This window comes from Oncorhynchus tshawytscha, linkage group LG08 (assembly GCF_018296145.1).
Source record: "Oncorhynchus tshawytscha isolate Ot180627B linkage group LG08, Otsh_v2.0, whole genome shotgun sequence".
Lineage (NCBI taxonomy): Eukaryota > Metazoa > Chordata > Actinopteri > Salmoniformes > Salmonidae > Oncorhynchus > Oncorhynchus tshawytscha.
The window spans coordinates 65767770-65780392 of record NC_056436.1 but is presented as its reverse complement, the minus strand read 5'-3'; the positions used below and the strand labels follow the sequence as shown (position 1 = coordinate 65780392).

The window sequence follows — 12623 nt, the reverse complement described above, 5'->3', positions numbered from 1 at the left end:
TAATATTTGGAGGTATCTGTACTTTACTTTACTATTTACATTTTTGACAACTTTTACTTTACCTTCATTACATTCCTAAAGAATATATTGTACTTTATACTCCATACATTTTCCCTGACAACCAAATTATTATATTATATTTTATTTGATATTATATTTGATATTATATTATATTTTGAATGCTTAGCTTAGCAGGACAGGAAAATTCACGCATGTTTCAAGAGAACACGTGGTCCCTACCTCCTCTGGACTCACTAAATACAAATGCATCTTCCGTTAATAATATGTTGGAGTGTGCCCCTGTCTATCCGTACATTTTAAAAACAAGAAAATGGTCCCTTCTGCTTTGCATTAATATAAGATATTTTAAATTATTTATACTTTTACTTTTGCTACTTAAGTATATTTTAGCAATTACATTTAATTTTGATACTTAATTATATTTAAAACCAAATCATTTTAGACTTTTACTCAAGTACTATTTTACTGGCTGACTTTCAATTTTACTTGAGTAACTTTCTATTAAGGTATCTACACTTTTACTCAAGTATGACAATTGGGTACTTTTTCCACCACTGCCAGTGATAATTTCTGATATTTTTGTTTTAAACGTATCCCAAACATGAACCCTTACCCTAACCATTCTGAGTTCATGCCTAACCTTAAGAATTCAGAGTTAATGATTAAACCCTAACTTTACAAATTCAGAGTTAAGGCCTACATTTAATCTTAAAGACTTTGAAATGTGACATTTGCAACAACTTCAAAATGTGACATTTGAGAAACATTGATGAAAGTCTAATTCTTTACTGAGACTGTAAGAGTTTGTTGAACATTTCAATATATTTTGAACATAACATTATATATTGTACGGGCATATCAGAGTGGGATCTCTGCTACTTTTAGAGTTATGATCCAATTTGTAAGTGTTACCAACAGAGTGAATGTGAAAATGGATTCAAAATGGTCGCCCTCTGCTGGTGATTTGCAGGATGTGCCATGATACAAGTGAAAGGGGGACTGTGATTGGTTATATTGAGAACGACGTTAATCTATATCAAATGGGCCATAACTTTAAAACTAGAAGAGATCCCACTCTGGAACGTTGATATGCCCATAGAGTATATTATATTCAACAATAAAAAACATTTGCTAAATTATTTCAATATTAATGTTTACATTTTTCAATATTAATATCAATATTAAACATTATGGATTAAACATTATGGAGTTTTAAAGGAGGCCTGGGTAAGGCTAAAATGGCATAGATATGCCAACTTTGAGTAATTATTTCTCAATTATGCTCCTAGATACAAATGTCCAATATATGTAAACAATCCTTGCTCCAAAGGACTATTCTATGGATTACATTTTGTGAAAATCCCCAAAATCAGTCTTGTTTTTCCTGGGTTTGGTGAGGAATGACTCTGTTACACAGCAACAAGGACTGTGGGACTTAATAAAGAACAGACTCAGACACCATTTACATATTTATTATGTTTATTTAACCTTTATTTTAGCAGGCAGGTTAAGAACAAATTATTATTTAGCATTATGGCCTGGCAGGTGGTATTTATAGACAGATAGTGACATCGTATTTAAATTGAATAGCATGGTGAAAAAGCATTTAAATGGATGTGTACCCACAATACGTAGCGCATCCAAGAGTAACATCACAAAATGAAAAATTCCATTGTTGGGGACCTTGGCAAATCCAATCGGATCTAGAACAATCCTTTTGCAACACCTGTAAATGCCTTTGGTGTTTCCGTTTGTGTCTGGATTCCGAGGTGGTTATGAAAGCCTGTTTTCAACGCAAATACAAAAATAGACAAGTTTCTCCCAGCTCATGCTGTGCATTAATAACGCAGACCGGGACAGACAGACACATGCACACATCTAGGGGCTACAAAACACGACACCTAAAGGCCGTCTCTAACTTATCGTTCAACAATCTACATACATTACAGCACAGGGACAACCAAATATAGACAAACTATGCTGTTTCTCCAGTTCATCCACCATAGGAAGGAGAGAGAGTGCAACACCCTTCACCCTAGGTGATAGAACACTGCTAGAAAACAGACACGACAACCTGCTAAAGGACCAATCTCTCTCTCTCTCTTCCTCCTCCTCCCCCTCCTTCCCCCGGCACTTTTAATAGCATCATTAGAAAAGCTATCCAACCTGTCTCCACCGCTGGTGGCTGTGGGAAAGACAGGGAGCGAGAAAGAGGGGAGAGAGAAGGGGGGATAGGGAGAGAGAGAGAGGATAGATCGAGATAAAAAGGAGATGGAGGGGGGAGTGAAAGGGGGGATAAAGAGAACAGATGAAAGAGAGGGAAACGCTCTCTGATCACACTACATCGCGGATCACTTCTCTATGCCTGCTGAGGTTTGTCTGGCTCGTTCTGAAGTCTGTATTCACCATGCATGTATCTGCCATAAGTTGGAGTGCTGTTTGACCATGTGGGCTGCTAGCTTCCCAGCTGTGACCAGGTGCGTGTGTAATACATGTCTCCGCTGGCCAGGTGTTCTCCCACCTGTTGCTGAGCTGTAGCAGGGATAATGATAGGTCTAACATCCGCCCATCCCAGATTGCTGAGGACATTTTTTTATTTAATCCATTTTAGAATAAGGCTGTAACGAAACAAAATGTGGAAAAAGTCATGTATGTCTATTCTATCACTTTCTAGCCTTTCTGAGTGTCTATTACACAGTTCTACTCAGGGCTGCAGGGACATCCAGGATTCTCTGCCTGTCTCTCTGTCTTTCCGTCTGTCCGTCCGCCTGTCTGTCTGATTGCAGAGATGTAGAGTAGTGAAGATCTGGGCCCAATATAGATGTAGAGTAGTGAAGATATGGGCCTAATAGAGATGTAGAGTAGTGAAGTTCTGGGCCCAAAAGAGATGTAGAGTAGTGAAGATTTGGGCCCAAAAGAGATCCCATTGATAACCAGTTCTAAATGTAATCTTTCTAATGCATAGAGGAGAGCAGAGTATAACACACACACACACTCAAACACACACACGTCAAACAACAGCCTCTGTAGCTTTGACCAAGTATGCTAGACCAGGGGGAAAGCCATTAGCAGGGCAGAGGTTTATAACCACACACACTCATGCATAAAATATTCCAAGAGGCTAGGTTAGGATTTCTGTACTGAACTTTATTTAAAAGTGAAACCAATTCTCTTCCACCTTCCCAGCCAACAGTGTACAGGAGTCTCCTGCATCTCCTCAACAAGACCTGATCACAGTCTCTCTCCCTCCCTCCCTCCCTCCCTCCCTCCCTCCCTCCCTCCCTCCCTCCAAACACATCATTCAGTTGATTAATTTTCCGAAATACAGTACCTACCTAACATGGTTCAGTTACCAGAGAGAAGTCAAGGGGCCGTCACTAGTTAACTGCCTATTTCTACAATTTCTCTTCTTAAAGGTCCAATGCAGCCATTTTTATCTCAAAATCAAATCATTTCTGGGTAACAATGAATTACCTTACTGTGATTGTTTTCAATCAAAATGGTTTTAAAGAAACAAAAATAGCTTCTTAGCAAGAGCAATTTTTAAAGCAAGAATTTTGCTAGGACTGTCTGTATAATGGTCTGAGTGGGGAGGGGAAAGCTGGAAACTAGCTGTCATTGGCAGAGAGGATTGGTACTCTCTTTGTTATTGGTCTGTTAACTGCACTGGGCGTTCCTATGGAAACTCGGACATGATTGCTCTCGCTGTCTTGCAGTCGTTGACACATGTGCACACACACACACACACACGCACACGCACACACGCACACACGCACACACATTCTAAAGAAGGGGATAGGATTGGTGACTGATAACCTCACTCCACATGCTTTCCAGGCCATTGAATGGTGAGACGCCTTAAAACTCTTTGGGATGCATAACAGATTTACAAAACAGAAACATTTCATCCAGTCAAAAAAATGTTCAACATTTCAGCGCCCTGCTACTCATTCCAGGAATATAGTATATGCATATAGATTAGTATGTGTGGATAGAAAACACTCAGACGTTTCTAAAACTGTTTAAATCACGGCTGTGACTATAACAGAACGTCTGTTTCAGGTCGAAAAGCGGAGCAGAAAGAAAATCTGATCACTGGAGATGGAAAAAAGCAGAATCCATGCGCCACTTCCATGAATTGTTAAAGGTGAACCGTAATATAAAAGGGGCCGAGCTTGCAGTACCTACAGCTTCCAAAGGATGTATAGAGTCTCCTCATTTGAATCTGAATTGATTCTTGGTAGATCCGACCAAAGGGAACCGATTCTTCCGAAACCAACCCGAAGCATTGTCTGTCTTTTTTTTAGGAAAGATTTTTCCAGAAAGAAGGACAACCTAGTACAGGTTAGAAAAGCCCACTGATGATTTTTATAGCTTATTGAAAAGAGGAGCGTGTAGTAATACCCTAAAGGTTGCATTAGAAAGGTATTTCGAAGTGTTTTGGTGAAAGTTTATCGTCGACTTTTTAACTTTTAAAAAATGACGTTACGTTATGAAACGCTATTTTTTCCGTTTATCACACAGTCTTCATAGATCGATATCTAGGCTATAAGGACAACGATTTAATCCAAAAAAGACCCAGTATTGATTATGGGACATCAAGGAGTGCCAAGAAAGAAGATGGTCAAAGGTAATGAAGGATATTTTATTGTGCGGTTTGGGTAGCGCAACCCTAGTACAGGTTAGAAAATTTTTGTTTACATCCTCTACAGGTCTTTTGGGGTGTTACATGCTAAGAAGGACTTCATGCTTTCCAGAAAAGCATTTTACAAATCTGACTCAGGTGGCTAGAAAACGAGTGTAGCTTTAATTCAATACAACCCTGTTGTGTGTTTTAATGAAAGTTTGAATTTTAACAGAAAAGGACAACCCTAGTACAGGTTGAAAAGAGGAGCTAAAATATCCGCCCTGATTACAGGCTGAATCCCCGAGGGAACATCCTCCCTAACAAGTTTTAATTAAGAGCAACGCCTTGGCACAATCCATAACAGATTTACAAAACAGAAACATCACCAGCACATCTCATCCAGTCAAATGAGCTAAATGTTCATAAACTACGGAGCTTGACCAAGCTCCACCAATCAGCAAATACTGTACAGGGTAGAAAAGAGGAGCAGGAAGAAGGACAACCCTAGTACAGGGTAGAAAAGAGGAGCAGGAAGAAGGACAACCCTAGTACAGGGTAGAAAAGAGGAGCAGAAAGAAGGACAACCCTAGTACAGGGTAGAAAAGAGGAGCAGAAAGAAGGACAACCCTAGTACAGGCTAGAAAAGAGGAGCAGAAAGAAGGACAACCCTAGTACAGGTTAGAAAAGAGGAGCAGAAAGAAGGACAACCCTAGTACAGGTTAGAAAAGAGGAGCAGAAAGAAGGACAACCCTAGTACAGGTTAGAAAAGCGGAGCAGAAAGAAGGACAACCCTAGTACAGGTTAGAAAAGAGGAGCAGAAAGAAGGACAACCCTAGTACAGGTTAGAAAAGAGGAGCAGAAAGAAGGACAACCCTAGTACAGGTTAGAAAAGAGGAGCAGAAAGAAGGACAACCCTAGTACAGGTTAGAAAAGAGGAGCAGAAAGAAGGACAACCCTAGTACAGGTTAGAAAAGAGGAGCAGAAAGAAGGACAACCCTAGTACAGGTTAGAAAAGAGGAGCAGAAAGAAGGACAACCCTAGTACAGGTTAGAAAAGAGGAGCAGAAAGAAGGACAACCCTAGTACAGGTTAGAAAAGAGGAGCAGAAAGAAGGACAACCCTAGTACAGGTTAGAAAAGAGGAGCAGAAAGAAGGACAACCCTAGTACAGGTTAGAAAAGAGGAGCAGAAAGAAGGACAACCCTAGTACAGGTTAGAAAAGAGGAGCAGAAAGAAGGACAACCCTAGTACAGGTTAGAAAAGAGGAGCAGAAAGAAGGACAACCCTAGTACAGGTTAGAAAAGAGGAGCAGAAAGAAGGACAACCCTAGTACAGGTTAGAAAAGAGGAGCAGAAAGAAGGACAACCCTAGTACAGGTTAGAAAAGATGAGCAGAAAGAAGGACAACCCTAGTACAGGTTAGAAAAGAGGAGCAGAAAGAAGGACAACCCTAGTACAGGGTAGAAAAGAGGAGCAGAAAGAAGGACAACCCTAGTACAGGTTAGAAAAGAGGAGCAGAAAGAAGGACAACCCTAGTACAGGGTAGAAAAGAGGAGCAGAAAGAAGGACAACCCTAGTACAGGTTAGAAAAGAGGAGCAGAAAGAAGGACAACCCTAGTACAGGTTAGAAAAGAGGAGCAGAAAGAAGGACAACCCTAGTACAGGTTAGAAAAGAGGAGCAGAAAGAAGGACAACCCTAGTACAGGGTAGAAAAGAGGAGCAGAAAGAAGGACAACCCTAGTACAGGTTAGAAAAGAGGAGCAGAAAGAAGGACAACCCTAGTACAGGGTAGAAAAGAGGAGCAGAAAGAAGGACAACCCTAGTACAGGGTAGAAAAGAGGAGCAGAAAGAAGGACAACCCTAGTACAGGGTAGAAAAGAGGAGCAGAAAGAAGGACAACCCTAGTACAGGGTAGAAAAGAGGAGCAGAAAGAAGGACAACCCTAGTACAGGGTAGAAAAGAGGAGCAGAAAGAAGGACAACCCTAGTACAGGTTAGAAAAGAGGAGCAGAAAGAAGGACAACCCTAGTACAGGTTAGAAAAGAGGAGCAGAAAGAAGGACAACCCTAGTACAGGTTAGAAAAGAGGAGCAGAAAGAAGGACAACCCTAGTACAGGTTAGAAAAGCGGAGCAGAAAGAAGGACAACCCTAGTACAGGTTAGAAAAGAGGAGCAGAAAGAAGGACAACCCTAGTACAGGTTAGAAAAGCGGAGCAGAAAGAAGGACAACCCTAGTACAGGTTAGAAAAGAGGAGCAGAAAGAAGGACAACCCTAGTACAGCATGTAACAGTGCTGAGAAACAGGAAATGTTCCCATTGGAGAGCAGTCATAATGTGTTCAGTGGATTGCATTGACTCTACAGTAACCGAAACAACCAAAACTCACCAGGCCGTCACAGTTGCTGATGGCTACGGTGGTTCCGGGCGTGTCTGTGACATCACCCACATATAAACAGTCTCCCTGCAGTGGCTCGGAGCGCGTGGCTGTCCCGTTGCTGTCGTCATCGTCATGCCACTCCATCTTGGCTCCGGGGGCCACCAGTCGCGCGTTGTGACGCAGACGCAGGTGGAACTCCCGGCCGAAGACGGTGACGTTGTAATAAAGCTGTCTGTGTCGGGGCCCACCGTCCTCCTCCTCGTACATTCCCTCTTTTTCTTCACCTCTTTCTCCTTCTCCCCCGTTCTCTCCAGCCTCTCTCCTCCAGCGCCTACGGGACTGCCCCGCACCCACCAGGCCGGCTGACACAGCGTGGGACAAGAAGTGGCCGTCTGCGTCCACGCTCACGGGCCTCACCAGTCCATACTCCCCCAGGACATGCTGCAGGGAGTCTGAATAGGGGGTGAGAGAGAGGACGGGAGAAGACAGGAAGGGAGGAGAGAGGTGAATGGGAGAAATAGGGGGTGAGAGAGAGGACGGGAGAAGACAGGAAGGGAGGAGAGAGGTGAATGGGAGAAATAGGGGTGAGAGAGAGGACGGGAGAAGACAGGAAGGGAGGAGAGAGGTGAATGGGAGAAATAGGGGGTGAGAGAGGACGGGAGAAGACAGGAAGGGAGGAGAGAGGTGAATGGGAGAAATAGGGGGTGAGAGAGAGGACGGACAGGAAGGGAGAAGACAATGGGAAAATAGGGTGGAGAGGACGGTGAATGGGAGAAATAGGGGGTGAGAGAGAGGACGGGAGAAGACAGGAAGGGAGGAGAGAGGTGAATGGGAGAAATAGGAGGTGAGAGGAGAGGTGAGAGAGGAATGCAGAGGGAGAGTGAAGGAGAAAAGAGGATATGAAGCGGAGGAATGAGAGAATTAGAGAAGAGAGAAAGAAGGAAATGGAGGGTAAGGGGGTATATTAGAGAATGACAGTGAGAGAAAGATGGAAATGGAAGGTAAGGGGGTATATTAGAGAATGACAACAAAAGAGAGAGAGAGAGAGAGAGAGAGAAGGGGGAGGTAAGTGGGTATATTATAGAATGATAGCGAGAGAGAGGGAAAGGGGAGGTAAGGGAGGATATTAGAGAATGACAGCAAAAGAGAGAGAGAGAGAGGGAAAGGGGAGATAAGGGGGTATATTAGAGAATGACAACATGAGAGAGAGAGAGAGAGAGAGAGAGAGAGAAAGAGGTAATGGAGGAGAATGAGGGGAGGTAATGGAGTATATTAGAGAATGACAGTGAGAGAAAGGGAAAGAGAGAGAGAGGAGAGAGAGAGAGAGATGGAAAGAGAGGTCATCTTAATTGCATCACTTCTTGATCACTGAGAAAATCTGCATGGATTTCAATCAAATAAGCCTATCCAACACACACACACACATACACACACACACACACACCTCTGAACCCAGATGTGACCCCACATCTTGCAGGGCTGCGCGCATGGAAACGGCAGCCTCAGCAGTGGCAGTGTGTTGGGTGCGTGTGCATCTCTCTCCTTCTCAGTCATCTCCTCACACACAACAGCACAGAGACAACAGAGAGAGCAGCAGAAGATCAAGGTGCTAATTGCGACTCTCACACGCTGAATAATGTTTTCTCACCGCCTGCCATGGTTCCCATGGAGCTGACTTCCATAGCATGCAGTTGAGTAAAGAAACACTTGGTTGGCTTAATAACAACGCCTCGTGGACACACAAGGAGACAACAACACAAGGAGATTAGCCTAGAGAGCAGAAAACACAGGGCAAACTAATTCATTATAATTGTTTTAAAGGATTCCAGTGGTAAGATAGATATAGGCCTTATAGTGTAACATAATGTATTGTCATCCTCATCATCATTATCTATTCTGATCTACGCACCAAGTTGTGCAAAATTCATGTTGTCCTCTCAAGCCTTGGGGAGACATGCAACATATTTCTAAGTAAGCATGCAGCCTAATTCATATAAAAGTTATATTAGCCTATTGCGTCATTACTACTTCCCCATAACCAGGTCTCTAAACATTACAGGCCGTTTTCTTGGCGACGCATCGCCCTAAAACTGTGGCACTGACAGTGACACCTCCCTCTGAGGTGGCTTTTAGATGTGCGAGAGAGCGAGAGAGAGAGAGAGGGGGAGAGGGGGAGAGAGAAGGAGAGCGAGAGAGAGAGAGAGAGAGAGGGAGAGGGGGAGAGGGGGAGAGAGAAGGAGAGAGAGAGAGAGAGAGGGAGAGAGAGAGAGAGATGCTCCCTCCGGGACCACTAGTGACGGAAAGCAGCACCTCGCCCACATATCACAACTCACAGTCACAACACTAGATCATATCAGTGTGACACTAACCCTCCGACTGTCCTTCTCAATATCACTCAATATTATTATTAATATCTGAAATGGATATCTTTACACAGATAATAAATATGGTGTTTTAATCACTATAGGCATAATGAGTGTCTATAATGGATATTGTTATCTAACAGTTGTGAGAATAAGCAGTTGAGATCAGTGGCGTTTATAGGTACAAGTGACATATATAGCCGCTTGGGCCTTGCAGCCGCTAGGGGCACCTCTTTTTTCAGGAAGCCAGTCAAGGTCTCAACTTCCTGTTAGTTAGGATAGTAGAATACACAATGTGAAATTTCAAAATTTGGTTGTGCATCAGCAGTTTTCCTTTTGTTATGTCAGTCACTAACAGTCACTCAATTAGCCCATGTTAGCTAACATTGTATAGATTGCTAGGTAAGGTAGTTTAGCCAGCTATCTAAACCTTGTAGCAATCATGGCTGAAATACTGACCGGGCACACAAGGCACGTGCCCAGACCCTGACCTCTATGGAAAAGGGGAATTCATTCAACTGAAATGTGTCTTCCGCATTTAACCCAACCCTTCTGAATCAGAGAGGTGCAGGGGGCTGCCTTAATCGACATCCACGTCATCAGCAGGGTGCCTGGGGAGCAGTTGTTGGGGGTTAACTGCCATGCTCAAGGGGCTCCACTGATTTTGTTAGTCACTCTCACTCAGATATCATATTAACATGGCATAAGTCATGGCAAAATATGCAGAATTACAGGAAATTTGCTTTAAAACTGCTAAATGTTTTTTCCATTCCATGTCAAAATGTTTCGAACTCCATGAAATTAGCTTTAAAATGGCAAAGTTCAATCTGCCCCATGGAAAAATGAGTAGAATCGCATGCAATTTGTTTTAAAACTGATTTTTTTTTATCTGCACCAGTCCACCAAATATGGCTTAGGGCCCCCCAAAAGCTAGGAAGAGCCCTGGATGAGGGAGAGGTACCAGGCGCCTGATTCCTTCAAGATCTCATCAGACTGATCCTATAATAACAGTTTCAATAAGCTATGTTTTCCCCATAAACACTAAATAAAAAAAGTTGTCTGTAAAACACTGTGCAATTATATTATTCTGCTATGTTTATTATTATTATTATTATTCTCAAATGTAACGGAATTATGTTAATTTATAATCAATAACATCCGATCTTTCTGTCCTGTGGCCAAATCGATAGTAGCGATCTCCACCTAATCAGATACGGTTACTCCATGGCAAACAAACCTTGCATCCTTTACAAAGCCAAAGTGAATTATCCTGCCCTGACTGTCCGAAAACCTGAACCGCGCGCCCGCGTCACCACCGGGATGAGGAGAGGTGAGAGAGAAACGCACACTTCACAACACTGCCTGCCCTTATGCCACAGCACAGAGACGATTCTCTGGGAAATGTATCGGGAACCTTCATCCATCTATTAAGTTGAAAATGGATGCTTTAGGGTATGTATACAACTCGACTATAGCCTAGGCTACGCTGTTGGGCGCACAGTGCGCACAGAAGGTTGCGCCTACCCAATTGACCCCCGGCGTATGGAAACAGCAAAATATTGTAAACATAAGTCGCACATTTACCTACCTACGCTACTGGCGATATACAGGCCGCTCGTGTGAAGAAAGGCCGGCAGAATGATTAAGATTGTAAATCCAGGCGCGAGACCCATGGCAGCTCCAAACTGCGCAGGTGAGAGAGTGGGACTTCGGGCTCCAGTGTGCTAAAGTTCCCCGCGACTAGCCACACCGCCACGACAGCAACAGCACAGCAGCCCGCAACTAACTGCCAAGTGCACCGGGAGAGAACGCTCCCTCCCTCTCTCTCTCTCCCTTTCTAACTCACACTCTCTCTCTCCCTCCCTCCCCTCTCCCTCTCTCTCCATCCCTCCCCTTCTCTCTCCCTCCCTCCCCCTCCCTCTCTATCTCTCTCCCTCTCTCCCCCTCCCTCTCTATCTCTCTCCCTCTCTCTGTCTCGCTCCTTGCCTCTGCACTCTGACAACTCCCCGACTCCACATACACGTGCGCCCACACATTTCTCTCGATGTGTTGTGCACGCAGGAATGCGCGAGGAAATATGAGGATAGTTCTGAAAACATTGGGTGTGCTGCAACTGTTTGACAGTTCATGACAGCTCAAATAAATCACAGGAAAATCAGAGAAAATTAGCAACCTCTCCCTGTCCACCCCAAAATAGTAAATAATGGAGAACATTTCGTTTTGTAACTTTAAAGGCCCAGTGCAGTCAAATACAGTGGGGCAAAAAAAGCATTTAGTCAGCCACCAATTGTGCAAGTTCTCCCACTTAAAAAGATGAGAGAGGCCTGTAATTTTCATCATAGGTACACTTCAACTATGACAGACAAAATGAGAAAAAAATCCAGAAAATCACATTGGGGAGCCCAAGGTGTGGACGTTTTGTTTCTTTTCCCAAACACTACATGGCTGATTCAAATAATCAACTGATATTTAAACGTAAATTATTTGAATCAGCTGTTTAGTGCTAGTGAAACAAAAACTAAATGTGCAGCCCTTGGGGTCCCCAGGGCCGAGTTTGAGAAACGCTGGGTTAAGGTTTGGAATAAGCTTAAAAAATATATATATATTAAAAAAATTATATTGCTGGATTCGAAGATGCAACCTTTGGAAGCAGAAGTGTTTGGTTACTTCTCTGTATCGTTCAAGGTTAAGTTTACGCATTAACTCTGAATTATTAAGGTTAGGTAATAACTCTGAAAGGTTAAGGTAAGGGGTAAGATTTGGACAAGGCTTAATTTAAAAAAAATCAAAAACAACTTTATATCGCTGGATTTGAACATGCAACCTTTGGAGCCAGAGGTAGATGCTGTTGCCCTTAGTGGCCAGTTTCCATCATCTCCCTACATCCTCAGACATGGATAGACGTCAAATACTGACTTATATCACGGTGACCTGCCTAAGAATAATAAAGTGAAATGATTTAGTCTAAGAGCAGTTTGAAAAGATCGCCAGAAATCTCAGCCTGTTTTGGTAGGATGGAGTTTTGGCCTGCCTGGTGAACAGGGCAGGAGGTAAATTACTTATTAATAGAGCAATAATATTTGGAGTGCACATTTCTCAGACTCATCCCACCACCATTCTGCAAAGCGTGCAAACAGTTTATATATCCCATGAGCGTCCTGAGACAGAATAAGCAGTGCTGCTACAGCGCCTTGTTTGGAGGAGGGCGGAACTAAAAGGTAGAGAGGGGAACGTTAAATG

General features: G+C 43.1%; 1 protein-coding gene across 1 annotated transcript; it reads right to left on the bottom strand.

The window, feature by feature from the left end:
* Positions 1 to 4979: 4979 nt before the first annotated feature.
* Positions 4980 to 11226, bottom strand: LOC121846924 (A disintegrin and metalloproteinase with thrombospondin motifs 2). The gene is made up of 2 exons (XM_042325850.1): positions 10972 to 11226; positions 4980 to 7472 (listed from the first exon to the last, which is right to left on the bottom strand). The coding sequence occupies exons 1-2, from the start codon at positions 11054 to 11056 to the stop codon at positions 6982 to 6984; spliced, it is 576 nt and encodes a 191-aa protein (XP_042181784.1). The 5' UTR covers positions 11057 to 11226; the 3' UTR covers positions 4980 to 6981.
* Positions 11227 to 12623: the final 1397 nt, after the last annotated feature.

Coding starts and splice junctions, on each gene's coding strand:
- LOC121846924 (XM_042325850.1), bottom strand. CDS start 11,056: ATGGGTCTCGCGCCTGGATTTACAATCTTAATCATTCTGCCGGCCTTT. Junction 7,473..10,971: donor GTATATCGCCAGTAGCGTAG/GTAGGTAAATGT, acceptor CCCCCTATTCAG/ACTCCCTGCAGCATGTCCTG.